The sequence below is a fragment of the Jatropha curcas genome, chromosome 7 (assembly GCF_041381405.1).
Source record: "Jatropha curcas cultivar XTBG-Jc1 chromosome 7, XTBG_Jcur_1.0, whole genome shotgun sequence".
Classification (NCBI taxonomy): Eukaryota; Viridiplantae; Streptophyta; class Magnoliopsida; order Malpighiales; family Euphorbiaceae; genus Jatropha; species Jatropha curcas.
In genome coordinates, this window is record NC_143157.1 from 27958607 (window position 1) to 27973090 (window position 14484).

At 34.2% G+C, this 14484-nt stretch overlaps 4 protein-coding genes across 10 annotated transcripts; 2 read left to right on the plus strand and 2 right to left on the minus strand.

Annotated features, from left to right (window-relative positions):
* The first annotated feature begins 351 nt into the window (after nucleotides 1-351).
* LOC105632013 (non-specific lipid-transfer protein-like protein At2g13820) lies at nucleotides 352-1570 on the plus strand. Of its 2 annotated transcripts, none has more exons than XM_089723567.1 (3): nucleotides 352-987; nucleotides 1085-1141; nucleotides 1260-1570. In XM_089723567.1, exons 1-3 carry the CDS (start codon nucleotides 666-668, stop codon nucleotides 1385-1387), a joined length of 507 nt encoding a protein of 168 aa, XP_089579693.1. In that variant the 5' UTR covers nucleotides 352-665; the 3' UTR covers nucleotides 1388-1570. The 2 variants fall into 2 exon arrangements, with proteins under 2 accessions (XP_089579693.1, NP_001294896.1); NM_001307967.1 differs by having other exon boundaries at nucleotides 666-987; nucleotides 1254-1387.
* A 212-nt stretch (nucleotides 1571-1782) lies between these two features.
* On the minus strand, nucleotides 1783-4408 carry LOC110009264 (protein CDC73 homolog). Of its 3 annotated transcripts, XM_089724163.1 has the most exons (5): nucleotides 4138-4408; nucleotides 3370-3666; nucleotides 3090-3172; nucleotides 2824-2917; nucleotides 1783-2009 (listed from the first exon to the last, which is right to left on the minus strand). In XM_089724163.1, exons 2-4 carry the CDS (start codon nucleotides 3575-3577, stop codon nucleotides 2825-2827), a joined length of 384 nt encoding a protein of 127 aa, XP_089580289.1. In that variant the 5' UTR covers nucleotides 3578-3666; nucleotides 4138-4408; the 3' UTR covers nucleotides 1783-2009; nucleotide 2824. The 3 variants fall into 3 exon arrangements, with proteins under 3 accessions (XP_089580289.1, XP_020534117.1, XP_020534116.1); XM_020678458.3 differs by lacking the exon at nucleotides 1783-2009 and having other exon boundaries at nucleotides 2593-2917; nucleotides 4249-4408; XM_020678457.3 differs by lacking the exon at nucleotides 1783-2009 and having other exon boundaries at nucleotides 2593-2917.
* A 149-nt stretch (nucleotides 4409-4557) lies between these two features.
* LOC105632009 (hypothetical protein) lies at nucleotides 4558-12474 on the minus strand. 4 transcript variants are annotated; one of them, XM_012214273.4, is made up of 5 exons: nucleotides 11972-12474; nucleotides 10584-10715; nucleotides 5769-5805; nucleotides 5552-5668; nucleotides 4558-5247 (listed from the first exon to the last, which is right to left on the minus strand). In XM_012214273.4, exon 5 carries the CDS (start codon nucleotides 5206-5208, stop codon nucleotides 4648-4650), a length of 561 nt encoding a protein of 186 aa, XP_012069663.1. In that variant the 5' UTR covers nucleotides 5209-5247; nucleotides 5552-5668; nucleotides 5769-5805; nucleotides 10584-10715; nucleotides 11972-12474; the 3' UTR covers nucleotides 4558-4647. The 4 variants fall into 4 exon arrangements, 2 of the variants coding, with proteins under 2 accessions (XP_012069663.1, XP_020534115.1); XM_020678456.3 differs by lacking the exons at nucleotides 10584-10715; nucleotides 11972-12474 and adding an exon at nucleotides 6303-6432 and having other exon boundaries at nucleotides 5226-5247; XR_016321781.1 differs by lacking the exons at nucleotides 4558-5247; nucleotides 5552-5668; nucleotides 5769-5805 and adding an exon at nucleotides 8204-8993 and having other exon boundaries at nucleotides 10584-10720; nucleotides 11972-12463.
* On the plus strand, nucleotides 6794-7383 carry LOC105632011 (hypothetical protein). The gene has a single exon (XM_012214277.4). The coding sequence runs from the start codon at nucleotides 6794-6796 to the stop codon at nucleotides 7307-7309; it is 516 nt and encodes a 171-aa protein (XP_012069667.1). The 3' UTR covers nucleotides 7310-7383.
* Nucleotides 12475-14484: the final 2010 nt, after the last annotated feature.

Below are 14484 nucleotides of genomic sequence, written 5' to 3' on the forward strand. Positions count from 1 at the left end.
TGACCTAAATTGGCCATGGTCTCATCAAGAAAACAAGAATAACTCAGGATTCTTTATAGACAAGTCTGATATGAAACCTGTTCATTGAAAAATACCATTGTCAAAGTTTTCTTAGATCGGAAGCAACAGGACACGTAGCTTGTGGCCACTCTCGTAAACATCAAGCAGTCCTTCAATCTTCTTCCACCAGAAATCCGTCTCCTCTATTAGATTCCAAAAGAAAAAAAAGTACAAAAGTCAAATTTTAGTAAAGTTGAAAGAGTCAGAAACACGTTTGCTTCTCTTGGAGGCTTTATAATTTGTTCAAAAGTCAGAGTTTGAATTCCCTTGTATATTTAGTCTTGCAGACACATCAAGCATTACAAGTTTGGTAACCAACGAAACCGACCTTCAAGGTCCTCCCTAATAAGCCACATATATGAAGTTTCCAAATTCCAAGTCTCCTGGTTTGAGCTTTGAACACCTTCAAATCCAAGCTTGCCTAGCTGTCCACTATACAGACAGAGAGGGGATTAGGCAAAGTTGGTCACCAACACAATCCATTTCTCATTTGTCACTTGTGGCCTCATCTTCCTATAAAGTTTACACTTCCCTTTCCTAATTCCATTAATCTAATCACAAAGAGCTTCAATCTTCACATTGCACAAGCAGTTTTTAGAGAACCAATGGCATACGGAGGTCTGGCAATGAGTTTGGCTCTGATCCTAGTGAGTATGCTATGGTCAGGAGCTATGGCTCAGTCTTCCAGTTGTACAAATGTCTTAATAAGCATGTCACCGTGCCTGAATTATATCACAGGGAACTCCTCAACTCCATCTTCACAATGTTGCACACAGCTTTCTAGTGTTGTTCGCTCGTCGCCACAGTGCTTGTGTGAAGTTCTAAATGGTGGTGGCTCTTCACTTGGGATTAACATCAACCAAACCCAGGCTTTAGCCTTACCTGGAGCTTGCAATGTTCAGACTCCACCCCTCAGCCGCTGCAACGGTAAGAAATTTTCTTTTCAATCTCCCTTCTCCTATCAATTTAAATTGAAAAATTGACATAAGCTAATTATAACTTATGTATACCTCTATGTGAACAGCTGCTTCTCCGGCCGACTCTCCTGCAGGAACAGCAGAAGTTCCAACTACTAACCCAGGTATAGCATGCTTCATAAATTAAATTACAAGTAAACTTAGTTGACATATAAAATTTATAACAGATGAGAAAAGTACTATGTATACTCACCAATTCATGTCTTGTGGGTGTAGGAACAGGATCTAAAACTGTACCTTCAACAGAAGTAGATGGCACATCGGATGGAAGCTCCATCAAGTTGTCCATGACAATGCTTGCATTTCTGCTCTTTGCCGCATCATATAGTTCAATTTTCATAACATACTGATTTTCTCTATTTACAGTTGCCTTATATTATTGTATTTTATAGAATTATTCTTGATTTCTCTTTGGTTGAGGGCTTATGTATTATTTATTTTACATGACCTCTTATGGGGTTGGTGTAGTTTTGTATTACTGAAGAGACTTCTTGCTCTCTTCCTTTCCCACTCAATAAAAATAATTTCTAGCCTGTTCGTATCTGTCAAGTGATGGAAAAATCAAGAAAAAAAATATACCATAAGGGGTTAAAAAGAATTGCCTAGAGCGCATTGAATTAGCAAATAATATTATTTACTGAGGATAGTGCTTCTGCGAAAGAAAAATCTGTGTTGTGGTCAAAACACTCTCACCTTCTGCAATAAACTTATACCATCACACAGAATTACATGGAAGAAAAGCATGTCAAAATCAACTTTCTGCTGCAAATTGCAAGTTCAAACATGACTACTACAGCGAAAAGCTAAGTATCAGTGCAAAAAGCAATTGAAATTTCCATTGAACAGAAGGGCAAACAATGGGTGACTCTTGATGTGTTCATAATTACAGATGCATCCTTGCCACTGTTCCACAGTGTCAAACCATATTGTACAGCTCATAGCTCAGTCATGATACACTTTACATCTTCAAACCTGCATGGAAAAATAAAAAGTTTGTTAATGCACTTATACATGCATGAGGGAATAAGCCCTAAGCACAAATATATCTTCAAAAGGATCACCTCAAAACGGAAATTTGATCTTGTTTACATCAGTATGTCTAAACACTCTGCATAGTTGGATTATCTAATCCAACTACAGATTTTTGACAAGAAGAACAAGGTTGCTGTCAGAGGAAAACTACAAGGGAAAGCTCAAGCCCATATTCAATAAATCATTCGGCTCCAAAACCAATTTTTGAAATGACTGGATCTTATGAATGAACGCATCCATTCTGGCCAATAATGCTATAAATCTACTTCACAATCTTTGAGACCTAACGGTCCATAACATTCTATTTCAAAGGCCCATTTATTATGTCAATCAAATTCCAAGTTAAAACCAAACCGTCCCAGACTTTTTGCTTCCATGAACTCAACACTGTCAACAATTCAAAAATAAGCAGCATTCTTAATAAAATTGATCATAGATACTAAGGGAAACAATTATCCAAATGCAAACTACATGGACTTTACATGATAAAATAAACGCAATCCACAACAAAAAGGATAACATATTCAAGATCTGTCACAAAAATGGTAACAGATATTGCCAATTTTATTACCAAAATTTAAATACATGCAAAAATTGCTACAAACTTCAAGAATGCAATCGCAGTTGCATACATTCTTCTAGTCCATATGCTAGAAGAATCCGAATTCCATATACTTTATACACACAATAAAGGCAATTCACAACAAAAAGATAACATATTTTAACATCTGTCATATCAAAAATTGCTACGAACTTCAAGAATGGGATCCCGATCGAACAAATTCTTCTAGTCTGTCCCACACCTCTAATGCTGCAGCCCTGTCCTGGTGCCTCTTATTTTTGCTAATCTGCACATTACCAATGTTAATGTTTAATTGCCAAGAAACAAACAAACAAGAAACAAATAACGTGGAAAGGTAAAGTAGTAAAAAAAATAACACGAACAAGGAGCAAACCAGAATCTAATAAAAACCAGGGCTGTAAGCATGAAGCAGCCAGACAAAATAAGTAAATACTTACCGAGATGATCTTTACGTACCACTGTTTCACAGTCTTAGCTGATTCAATGCTGTCATCTTCAAAACGCATGAAAAATCCAATAACTGCATAAAAATTCAATAAATTATTGTAACAATTTAAACTATAATATGTCTAGAAATCAAACGATACACAATTTTATACAAAATCCCCACATTCATCCAACCAAAATCCCACATGACTAGAAACAATATCAAAAAGGAAAAAAAATGCAAAACCAAAGGTAAAGCACCAAAACCTACAAAGCACAAACTGCACTCACTTTTGTTAAATATCTCAACATGATCCTTGAATGGCCAATCCTTGAACTGCCACTCTTTCCCCAAAATAAAAACTGCCACAACCCGGTCCCAATCTTCAGCCTTGAGAGCAGAAGGTTTATCTCTAACGTCATAAGCAGTCATCACCCTGTTCCTATCAGTACTAAACTTCTTCTGCACTGTAAAACCTTCCGGCTTCGCCCCTTCCATCTGCTTCACCTTCACATCTGTGTTTGCGAGACTCAATGGGCCTCCAGGATTTTATTCTAATTGGGCTTTCCTCCTAGTGGAAGTTAATACTGAGAAAATATTAATTAGTTGGATTAGTATGGAGAGAGATATCAATGAGAATCAAGAAACTTTATTAATCAAGAATTGGTATCATCAAATTCTTTTTAATTTTTTCTGTCAATCTTTGTAATTTTTGTTAAGGCGTATCAGACTGTATCATGGATGGGAAACTACCAGAAAGTCTACTCCACTCTCACATGGTTAAGATAACATATAATATAAGTACCAAACATATGCAATTATTATTTAAACATAAATAATTATTTAGATCCTTTTATAACCAGCGGGCTTTATACCAAGACTCCTTCTATGCAGCTATGTTCATCCATCAATGGTGCTTGAAATATAAATATAGCAGAACATAACAAAACCACGAATAGCCAAGGACAGAAAGAAAAGTGTGCTTGGAGCAAATAGTCCAGCAAAGTATGTTACATAAAGAGAGAAAATCTTAAAACATAAATAAAAGGCAACAATACATGTTCTCAGCAACAAAAAGCATAATATGCAAATCCCATTGCCATTCGAATTGAATCTCATTCATGATGTTGGAATGCAGGTAATAAGGTGTCTGCCCGTCGAGTGATTACCATTTCAAATTGCCACCGCTTGGTGAAACGAGGCTCTCAACGTAGGGAGTGCCACGTAGAAAGCCGCCACTATGGCCTTGAATTAAAGGTTCGATGAATTTACCATCTTTTCCATCATACACGCTTAGTTGTCCTTCTGCGGTCCTTAGTAGCACTTTTACGGTCTCTGTAATGAACACTGGCGCCGCGCGATTCCCAATATAAGGCTCGATTGCACGTACATAAGGGATAGTCAAGAATTGGTTGGATTAGTATGGAGAGAGACATAAATGAGAATCAAGAAACTTTATCAATCAAGAAAAGCAAAAATTTTCACAATCTACTTTATTTAATTTTTATATCTAACAATAAATCTGAATTGAAGTCTAACAGATGTATTCTATCCTACTTAACTAAGAATCAAATTACAGGATCTGTAGAAAGAAGACTAAACATGACCATGTCTCTAATCCTTCCCTTTTGAATAAAATATTTTCTTAGAACACCTTCTCTGGTGAAGCCAGCCTTCTCTAGCACTCTCTGGGAACCCACATTTTCTACATCTACTAAAGCTTCAAGTCTCTCCAATTCCGGTTGCTCTTTAAATATAGCCTTGGCCACCATTTTCACTGCCCTTGTTGCAATTCCTTTGCCCCAGTATTGAGAAGCCAGAAGATAGCCAAGTTCACCTCTGCAAATATCATTGCCTGAATTTTTTGTCACTGAAATGGAACCTATAGGCCTGTTGTTAAGGCATATGGCTCTATACCAAGGGTGAGGTATAACAGTGTTTTTGATATAATTTATGCCATCTTCTTTGCTTTTGTAAGGATCAAAACTACAAAAATAAGTCACCTTCTCATCAGTAGCCCAGACCATGAAATCCTCAATATCAGAGACATCGAAGGGCCGAAGGGAGAGATTGGAGAATTCATCACCACCTTCTTTCAAGCCTGTTGATGCAAAAGAACCTTGCTCCATTTTGTTCACTTAGCCCCAAGGAAATGCTACTTAAAGAAGCTGCAGGAGAATTGGCAATCAAGATCTAAAGAGGTCAATAGTGGAGTGGTGAGCAAGGATATTGGTTAGAAATAAAAAATAAAAACATGAAAAAATAATGCTGCTAGTGCTCATGTCATGGCCGCCTTGCTTGACTGATCTTTTATTAAGGGAAATTAGGAAACTTCCTACAAGAACAGGTTGCATATGTAGCTACCAAAAACAGTGACATAAAGCGGAAAAGTTTATATCCTATTGAAATTGACTAAATAATTGAAATTGAATAATGGGAGAAAAGCTGTGGGGTATTAAAGCTAGGCCATACCTTATGGATGAGGGTACGCATCTCCTTCTCTTTCAACTAAAATCATTGTTGCACATCTTTATGGATCCATCAAGAATTTCTCCCCCTCCATTTAAGATTTCTGATGTTGACGACTTCCTGAAATGGATCAGCGATGACAAAGTGGCAAAGAATGTAAGATGGGATGCCATTACCTCCAAGAAAGAAGCACTAGAACATCTTCAAAATGTAGCTATACCTCATCCATGGAATCAGTCCTCTGCATATATCCTTGCCTGTGTTAGAAAATGGGAGAGGAGAGCCGGTTTTAGCATTTTTCAAGGAAACAACAAAAAGTATATCTTAAACACATAGCATTTTATTCTTCTTCCTCTGTCTTCTCATAGCTATCCAACTCTCTCCTTTTTCTATTTTTTTTCCTTCAAATCTGTTTCAGCAGCTACATTTATACAACGAAATGCAATCTAGTTTTTACCAACTCTCTACCAAACCCAATAACTTAAGTTAAACTAAACTAAGAAGTAAGCTTTGCTGTCATCATTTTGTTCAAGTTTACAAGAAAGGAAAATATCAAAAACACAAGATGAATGACATGGGACAGCCTAAGTGTCACTATTTGCTAACAGCTTGAATTCTTTTTAACTAAAAATGGTTACAATAGGCTTCTTGTTAAGGCATATCGTCCTAAACCATGGATGGGGTAAAACAGTGTTTTTGATGAACTTAATGCCATCTTCTTTGCTAGCATAGGGTTTCTAAGTGCAAAAATTACCGACTCTCTCATCTGTAGTCCAGACCATGAAATCATCAATATCAGACACATCCAGAAGACGAAGAGAGATATCAGAGAATTCATCAGCACCTTCTTGCAAGTTTGCTTGTGTAAAAGAACCTTGAGCCATTTTGTACACTTGGAAGACAAATAGATTACTAAGTTAGTATCCAAGATAGATGGTTAAACAAAGCATGGTTGCAGCTGCAGGAAATTGTGCGTCAACTTTTCAAGGTTAATTTTGCTTTACTTGCAGTTGCACGCAAGGATCATTAAATATTCCAGGAACATTCGTATAAACCCACTGTTGAGCTAAATAATTATCTATTTAAATAATAATTGCAGCTGTGTTGTGTTTGGTAGTTCTGCCATATGCTACCTTAGGCAACTTCCTAGCACCTAACCATACATGAGTGAAGTAATCATTATAAGCTTAAATATACCTGTATTTATATCCTTGTTCTAAGCTAAGCTGATCGTTCCCAATCTTTATGGATCCATCAAGAATTTCCATCCGTCCTTTCAAGCTTTCTGATGTTGACGATTTCCTAAAATGGGCAAGTGATGATAGAGTAACCTCAAACCTGAGATGGAACTCCATTACCACTACAGAAGAAGCACTAAAACACCTCAAAGAGGTTGCCATATCCCATCCATGGCGCCGATCTATATGTTTGGATCATCGTTCAATTGGATGTATCTCCATTTGGCAATACTCCGGTGATGATAGATGCAGAGCAAACATTGGATATGCAGTAGCTACCGAGTATTGGGGACAAGGGATAGCCACAATTGCACTGAAGATGGCTCTGTCTAGTGTATTTCAAGATATACCTGAATTGGTAAGACTTGAAGCTCTTGTAGCAGTAAAGAATAAGGGATCTCAAAGGGTAGTAGAAAAGGTTGGATTCTCGAAAGAAGGTCTGTTGAGAAAATACACGTTTTGTAAAGGTGAATTTAGGGATTTGATTATCTATAGTTTTCTGTCAACAGATAAGATTTTGTAATTCATCAGACGAAAGCACGCTTCTAACAAAAAATCATAAAACTAGTAATATATATGGTTGTCATTTCCTTTCTATTCTGCGCATTGCTCTGCCTTGCCTTGTTATGGATTTTAATAGTAAACTGAAATTACTTCTGTCAACAAATTTTCATTAGAGGTATGTTGCTTAAAGGTTTCTGTAAACTGAAGTTCCATGTGTTTCATTCATGCTATCTGTGTGCTTAAGCTTATCTTGGTTGCATAATTTATGTTGCATTTTTTATGCTGGAAGGGACAAGACAACAGTCTACTAATTTTTTCTTTTTTTTTTTTTTTTACTCATTTTTTTCTTGCAACGTTACAGTGCCACGTTTCATAAAATTAATTTTTCGATTTTATATAAAATAGATCTCCCATAATAATTTATATTTATTTCTACTAATTTTTTTTCCTTTCCTTTACCATTTCTCTTTTTTCTTTTTCTTGTAACATCATAGTACCACGTCAAGAAACTAATTTTTTGCTTTAACTTTATATAAATACATATAGATATAGATTTATACTAATGTATACTACTTTTTTTTTTCTCTCTTGCAACATCATAAACATGTCAGAGTTAACTTTTGAGGCAAATATTCACCATTCTCTCCTTGACAAGATAAGATTGATACTGGTTTGATTTCTGGGGTGCAGCTAAAGATGTTGTGCCCCCAGTTGATATGCTTGTCACTTTGAATTGAGATCATAGTCAAATGACACCATTCGAGAAAATGCAAGAAATGTTGCTTTCATAGTTTCACACTGACGAGGAGTTGAACAAAATAGCCAAGAACCTGACCTACTGCGAATAAAGATGTATCATTCTTCAGGTTACCGCAATATAAGAGTACACAACATGCTAAATCATTCACGTGAATTATTACCTCTTCCAAACCATCACAACCTTCATAAGGATCAAGATTAGAGTTTAACACCAAAAACAATCCATTGTCTACAAGGCATACAATACCATCCTCAGACCCGACGCAATTGAAATTCTTGCATTAGTCAAAAGGAGGCAACACTGATCCCCAAAATTATCCTTTGGAATCACACATTGTAGTGAATCGGGATTAATAATAGCTAATTATCCTTTGAAATCACACATTACAGTGAATCATGATTAATAATACGGGTAGCCATTCAGTGGGGATGTTGGTTGACAGTCGCAGACTCCGAGCGGCTGTTGATGAGATACATAAAGCCTCCATCTTTGATGGCCTTCCAGGAGTTGGTCTTTAACGGGTAGACTTCAGCCAAACAATTGAATCCATCCTTTTCATTAAGAATAATTTCATTCTGAGCCTTAAAGGTAGAAGGGAACCTGAGAACTTTGTAGTCATTAGGGTGAGGATCATAGCCAAGACCAAATATATCTTCTGGTGGCCCATAGCAATCAACAAAATGAAAGATATGGCGAGTTACGGGTGTTTCAATTAGCTCTTCAGTAGAAGGATTACATATGACAATATGATTTTCCTCAAAGTATGCATGCGATTGGGCTAGAAATAACAACAGGCCAACGCAAGAACTGTGACAAGAAGCAAATTCAGGAGTCACCATCAAAGGAGGCAAGACAGGACAATCTTTTTGGGCATTATCCTCTTCGTGATAGAAGATAGGATGAAATTTGTTTTCGTATGCAATGAGGATCCTGACTTCATTCTCTGCGATGGAAACATAGTTTAGATGGTCCCTCAGAAATTGTGGATAAGTGATAATGGAATAGCATGCCTTGCTCACGGATTTGAATTGAACGAGATCCATGGCAGGTAAACGCCTAAGAATTTCCCAAATAATATCACTAGTTAATTCCATCGAAGGTAAACGAGTGTGTCGTTTAATTCCCCACATCCGTTTTACTATCTATTTCAGAGAGATAATTCAATTCGAAATACTAAGCTAGTAGATCCAGAATATATAAAACTAAAACCCCCTCTCACAATGTCAATGGTAAGTGAAATATTTGTAGGAGTGGCCTGGTCTAGGTTATTTAGACTGAGCCCATTCCATTCTTTAAAAATTACAATAATTACCTTGCTTGTGATAGTACCGCAAGGACAATATTTTACAAATTCATATAAGTTTTCAAAATATCACGACATGAGTCTATAAAATTATTTATCTATTTTGAACCATACGGCTTATTACTATATTTCTTTAGGTTTCCACAAAAAAATTAGTACTTTATTATTTATTTTTGGCATTCCCTAGTCTTTTTCTTTTTTTGGATTTCAATGAAATAAAATATTTCACATTTAGAAAAGGAAAAGAAAGGATTGAATTTTTTATGGGAATCTCTATTTTTTTTTTTTAATTTGATTTGGTGTTTGAAGATTGATTTATAGTGTTTTAGATTTTGATGTTCCATTGCTTGAAAATCTATTGAGATTTGGGGTGTAAAAGACTATATACACCTCAGCCGTATCAAATCACAGATTGGCAGCTTCAAACTCAAGGAAACAAAGACCATAAATTTCTCCACTAGACATCAATTGTTGTTAACTTTAGTGGTGTCTACTCTTATAGTACTATCAAAGCTTTCTATGGATCCACTTTTCAAAGGCTCCCACATTGTCATTTATCATCGAAATCATCTTAATCAAAGCTGACGTGGATACAAAAGCCCAAGTCAACGTAGGATCCAATATGTCGGTCGTAGCCTTTAAGTAATTGTTTGATTGGTTATAATTATTTTTTTTTAAATAATTTAAAAATATTAATATCAATAATGTTCTTGGAGAGTATGTTCTAGTGATATAAACTAAGGGCTCACTAAACCTCAAAAAGACAATGATATTCTTGCTTCTTCACTGTCACACACGAAAATACTTCTCAATCCAATATCATGGAAACCAAAGGGGGGGGGGGGGGGGGGCATATTATCATCATTCCATCCATAAAGCCTATCAATAAAAGAAATATTATAGTGGTTGAAGAATTGATTAACCTGAATTGTTGCGTTTGACAAATAGTTGAACACAAATAATTAAGATCCAAAAGAGTCAGTTGCTCATCTAAGCCTAGAATGACACTTTTATGTCCTTTCTTTTCTTTTTCAGAACTGTTATTCTTCAGAATTTCAAATAAAAACCCCTTACTATTTACTTTTTGTGACAATAGTTTTTCATATTACATGCAAAATAGAAACCCCTAACAATCACATGGTAGGGTACGAAGCAGTTAATCAAGTTAGATAAACAGACATATATATTTGTGTGTAAGTGTAAATTGGAGATAATGAATGAGAAAGAAACCTGATGGCTAAGGTGCGCACTAATGCATCCGGATCGGTGGACTTGAAAGCTCTGAGAAACGACCACATAATGCATTTCACCCAATTGAGTTTCGTAAAGCCACCAATAGTTCAAGAGAGATCGATGCCGAACCTTTCCTTGAGAAAAGTGAAAAAACATTACAGATCCAATCCACAAACCTACTGCTGAAATGAAATGTGGTTTGCCGTAGCTTTATTTGAGCGACATAGAGAAGCTCCAAGGGAGGAGAAGAGAGATCAAAGATCTCGCCAATTGAGAACTCAAATGAAGAGGTCACGAGAGAGGTGCTGCGATAAGACGGAATCTGGGGATTTTTTTTGCTTTTTGCTTTCTGCTATATGGGCCCTTTGAGTAAGGACAGTAGGTCTTATTGGTCTGAAGGCCCATTAGTAAGTGAAATATTTGCAGAAGTGGCCTGGTCAAGGTTGGTTAGACTGAATCCATTCCATTTGTTAAAAATTAATACTTATTATTTGTCATAATACTGCAAGGACGATCTTTTACAAATTCGTGACTCTGTATTTTTTTTTTTCTTCTTCTTTTTGAATTATCAATATCAAGACATTGATCTATAAAATTATCTTGTTCGGTGCCCAGCAGAATCAATTGATGATATTTTTCAAATACAAAAAATTACTGTGATAGTCATGTTAGGAAAATCCTTAAATTGAAAATTTTCAAGTTAATAAAGTTTTTAAATTCGTGAAAATTATAGTTATTATAAATTTTCAATTTCATAAGTCTATATAATTATCTTGATTGGTAAAAATATCAAATTGAATTAAATAATTTTTTTAATTAAAATAAGGAGTTTCAAAAACATTCAACTAATAATTTCATTATACAGTTAGAATCTTTCCCTTCACTAATTCACACTACTAGCTGTTTCTAGTTATCATTAACAGTAAGCATTTAGCTAATTAACTAACAATATTTCTTTCTAAGACTGATTTAATTCTTATTCTTGTCATTTTCTGCGATATTCGGCTTTGAAGCCTATTTACCTAATGGCTCGATTAAGACATTGGTACCAACCATATCTGATCGTGAAATTGGTTAGATAATCATAATCTACGCATTGAATATATGATTTTGCCTATTTGCATCCTTTCCGGTCACCGCCACCGTCCACTGTGTCCGGAGGGGTGGCAGAACCAAAATCTCACCATCATACATCAAATCAAAGCAAAATTTATATGGAGTTCAATTCTGTGATCAATTTCTATGGAAAATACCATATTGTAACAGATCACCAAATTTCACAACTTTAAAACCTAACATTTCAAAGTTCTTCAATTTCTAAGCCCAAGTCCAAATTAATTTAAAGAATACTGAATTGAAGCAGAAATGCCTAGTTTTCGATTTACCTTAGTGAAAGAAATCACCGTAAAGAGCTTGGCTTGCCGAAAATCGAAGAAGGGAAGCTGTCAAATACTCACAGCTTCGATTAGCGCTATTGGAGTTCTGCTCGGTGAGAAGGAAAGCCATAGAGTCAGCGACAAGAGAGGAGCATCCCAATACCAGTCTTGCCGATTGGGACTGCCGGAAGTCGGAAAAGCGGGTCGGAGGAGGCTAGCAGCGCGACAGGAGAGAGAGCGTCGATTCGTCTTAGTCAAGCCCCAATCAGCGAAAGGGAGGCCGGAACTGAGGTCTCCGGTGTCCAGGGAGTTGATCGCCACCTAGCTTCGTCGGTTTGGTGGCCGGAAAACTGATCGGGAAGGCGAGGGGGAAATCGCAGTCTGCGATCGGGAAGAGGAGATTTCGGGCTTCCTTTTTCTTTTTGACTGTTTCTCTCCCCGGCTCAATTCAAATGGAAACTTCTAAATTTTAAAGGGTTTAATGCTTTATGCTTGGTTCGATCGGCTTAGTTAGCGGTTTGGTTTCCCTTATTTTATTATTTTTATAGAACTCTATTTGTTTACAATAAAATTATATTATTAAATTCAAATTTTAAAATTTGATAGGAAAAACTTTTAAAATTTTAAAATCGAGTTATTTCAGATTTTCATTTTTAAATATTACATTTTCGTAATTAAAATTATAATATCTATAAATTTTTTTTTATAAAATATTTTCATTGAAAAAATAAAAATATTTAAATATAATATGTAATTAATTTTATAATTTCAAATATATTATGTCCTTTATTTTTAAAAAACTAAACAAGATGATAAAAAATTGAATCATTATTATAAACAATCAATAATAAAAATTCAAAATTATTAAATAAAAATTTTTAAATTTATTTTATAGTAATATTTTATTTCTTTTAATTATAGAAGTTACGAATATTATTTGTAGTTTTTTTAAATTATATTAAATATAATTTTTCATTACTAATTGAACATATTTTTTATTTTATGTTTTCAAGTTTTTATTTTCTTAAAAAATTGTTTTCTTATAAAATTGAAAATTATTTTATGTAAGTAAACCCACCCTTAAATTGGGGTTTCAATTTTTCGAAAAGCATTGTCATTGTGCCAACTACTTCATTAAGGAGCAGAAATTAGGACAAAATAAAATATGAATATTATAATAAAAAAAAATAAGTCAAAGCGTGAAATAAATAGTTTATTCAGTATTTTAATAAGAATTTATACTTAAACTTATCTAATTGAAAAAAATATAAATTCATGATAAAAATAAAGTTTAGGTTAGATTAGAATCTGAAAAAGATTGTCAAAATTAGGTTAGATTAGGGTACAAGCTCGATAATATAGTATTGTAAAAAAATTGTGTTGGTTGAAACAGTATATCTGTGCTTGATTAATCCAACTGCTACTAAACTATAACTTCTATTTATTTATTTATTTATTGGCTTATTACCATATTTCTTTAGGTTTCCACTTAAAGCTAATACTTTATTATTTATTTTTGGCATTCCATAGTTTTTTTTTGATTTCAATGAAACAAAATATTTTACATTTAAAGAAAGAAAAAGAAAAGCTTGTATTTTTTATGGGAAATTCTTTTTTTTTTTTATTATTATTATTTATTAGATTTTGATGTTCAATTGCTTGAACAGACTATTTACACCTCAGCCATATCAAATCAGAGATTGGCAGCTTCAAACTCAAAGTAAGAAAGACTATAAATTTTTCTCTACTAGACATCAAGATCAATTTTATTGGTGTCTCCTCTTATAGTACTATCAAAGCTTTCTATGGATTCTCTTTTCAAAGGCTCCAACATTGTCATTTATCATCAAAATGATCCTAAATCAAAGCTGACGTGGATACAAAAACCCAAGTCAATGGAGGACCCAATATGTCGGTCGTAGCCTTTAAGTAATTTGCTTGATTGGTCACATTATTTTTTTAATTATTTAATCAATTAAAATTAAATCGGATGCATTGAATATAATAATTAACCACTATCATGATCAATAAATAAAAACAATAATAATAATAATTTGCTTACATAATTATTGATTATATGCCAACCACATCAAGACATAGAATTACAATTAATGAAGAAGTTCTCATTTATTATATTATATTATTAATAATTAATTATGATCCATATGGTTCTGTCACTTTAATTATTTGATTGATGCAATATATTGCATTGTCCGGCAAAAGATATGTAAATTAAAATAAAACCTAATCCTTTATTTTTAATAATTAAAATTTGTGCAATTTTATGTTTTGGCTTTGATGTTAGAATAATTAAACAATACAAAATCAATAAAATACAAAGAGCCCAAGGGGATTAGGAACCTACTTTTGGTATGTTCTATGTGTTATTATGATGATATTGCATTATTAACATAGCCTAAGAACACTAGTTGGTACTAAAAAAGTTAGGACATGATTTACCCTAATAAAGTACAATTTGGGGAACATAAAATTATTATATTTATTTATGATATTAACTTATA

Excerpts from the sequence above, each read along its gene's own strand:
- LOC105632013 (NM_001307967.1), top strand. The coding sequence starts at position 666 with ATGGCATACGGAGGTCTGGCAATGAGTTTGGCTCTGATCCTAGTGAGT. Across the intron at positions 988-1,084 it reads ACCCCTCAGCCGCTGCAACG|CTGCTTCTCCGGCCGACTCT; the intron begins GTAAGAAATTTT and ends CTATGTGAACAG. Across the intron at positions 1,142-1,253 it reads AGTTCCAACTACTAACCCAG|GAACAGGATCTAAAACTGTA; the intron begins GTATAGCATGCT and ends TTGTGGGTGTAG.
- LOC110009264 (XM_089724163.1), bottom strand. The coding sequence starts at position 3,577 with ATGGAAGGGGCGAAGCCGGAAGGTTTTACAGTGCAGAAGAAGTTTAGT. Across the intron at positions 3,173-3,369 it reads TGTTGAGATATTTAACAAAA|TTATTGGATTTTTCATGCGT; the intron begins GTGAGTGCAGTT and ends ATTTTTATGCAG. Across the intron at positions 2,918-3,089 it reads GGTACGTAAAGATCATCTCG|ATTAGCAAAAATAAGAGGCA; the intron begins GTAAGTATTTAC and ends GGTAATGTGCAG.
- LOC105632009 (XM_012214273.4), bottom strand. The coding sequence starts at position 5,208 with ATGGAGCAAGGTTCTTTTGCATCAACAGGCTTGAAAGAAGGTGGTGAT.
- LOC105632011 (XM_012214277.4), top strand. The coding sequence starts at position 6,794 with ATGGATCCATCAAGAATTTCCATCCGTCCTTTCAAGCTTTCTGATGTT.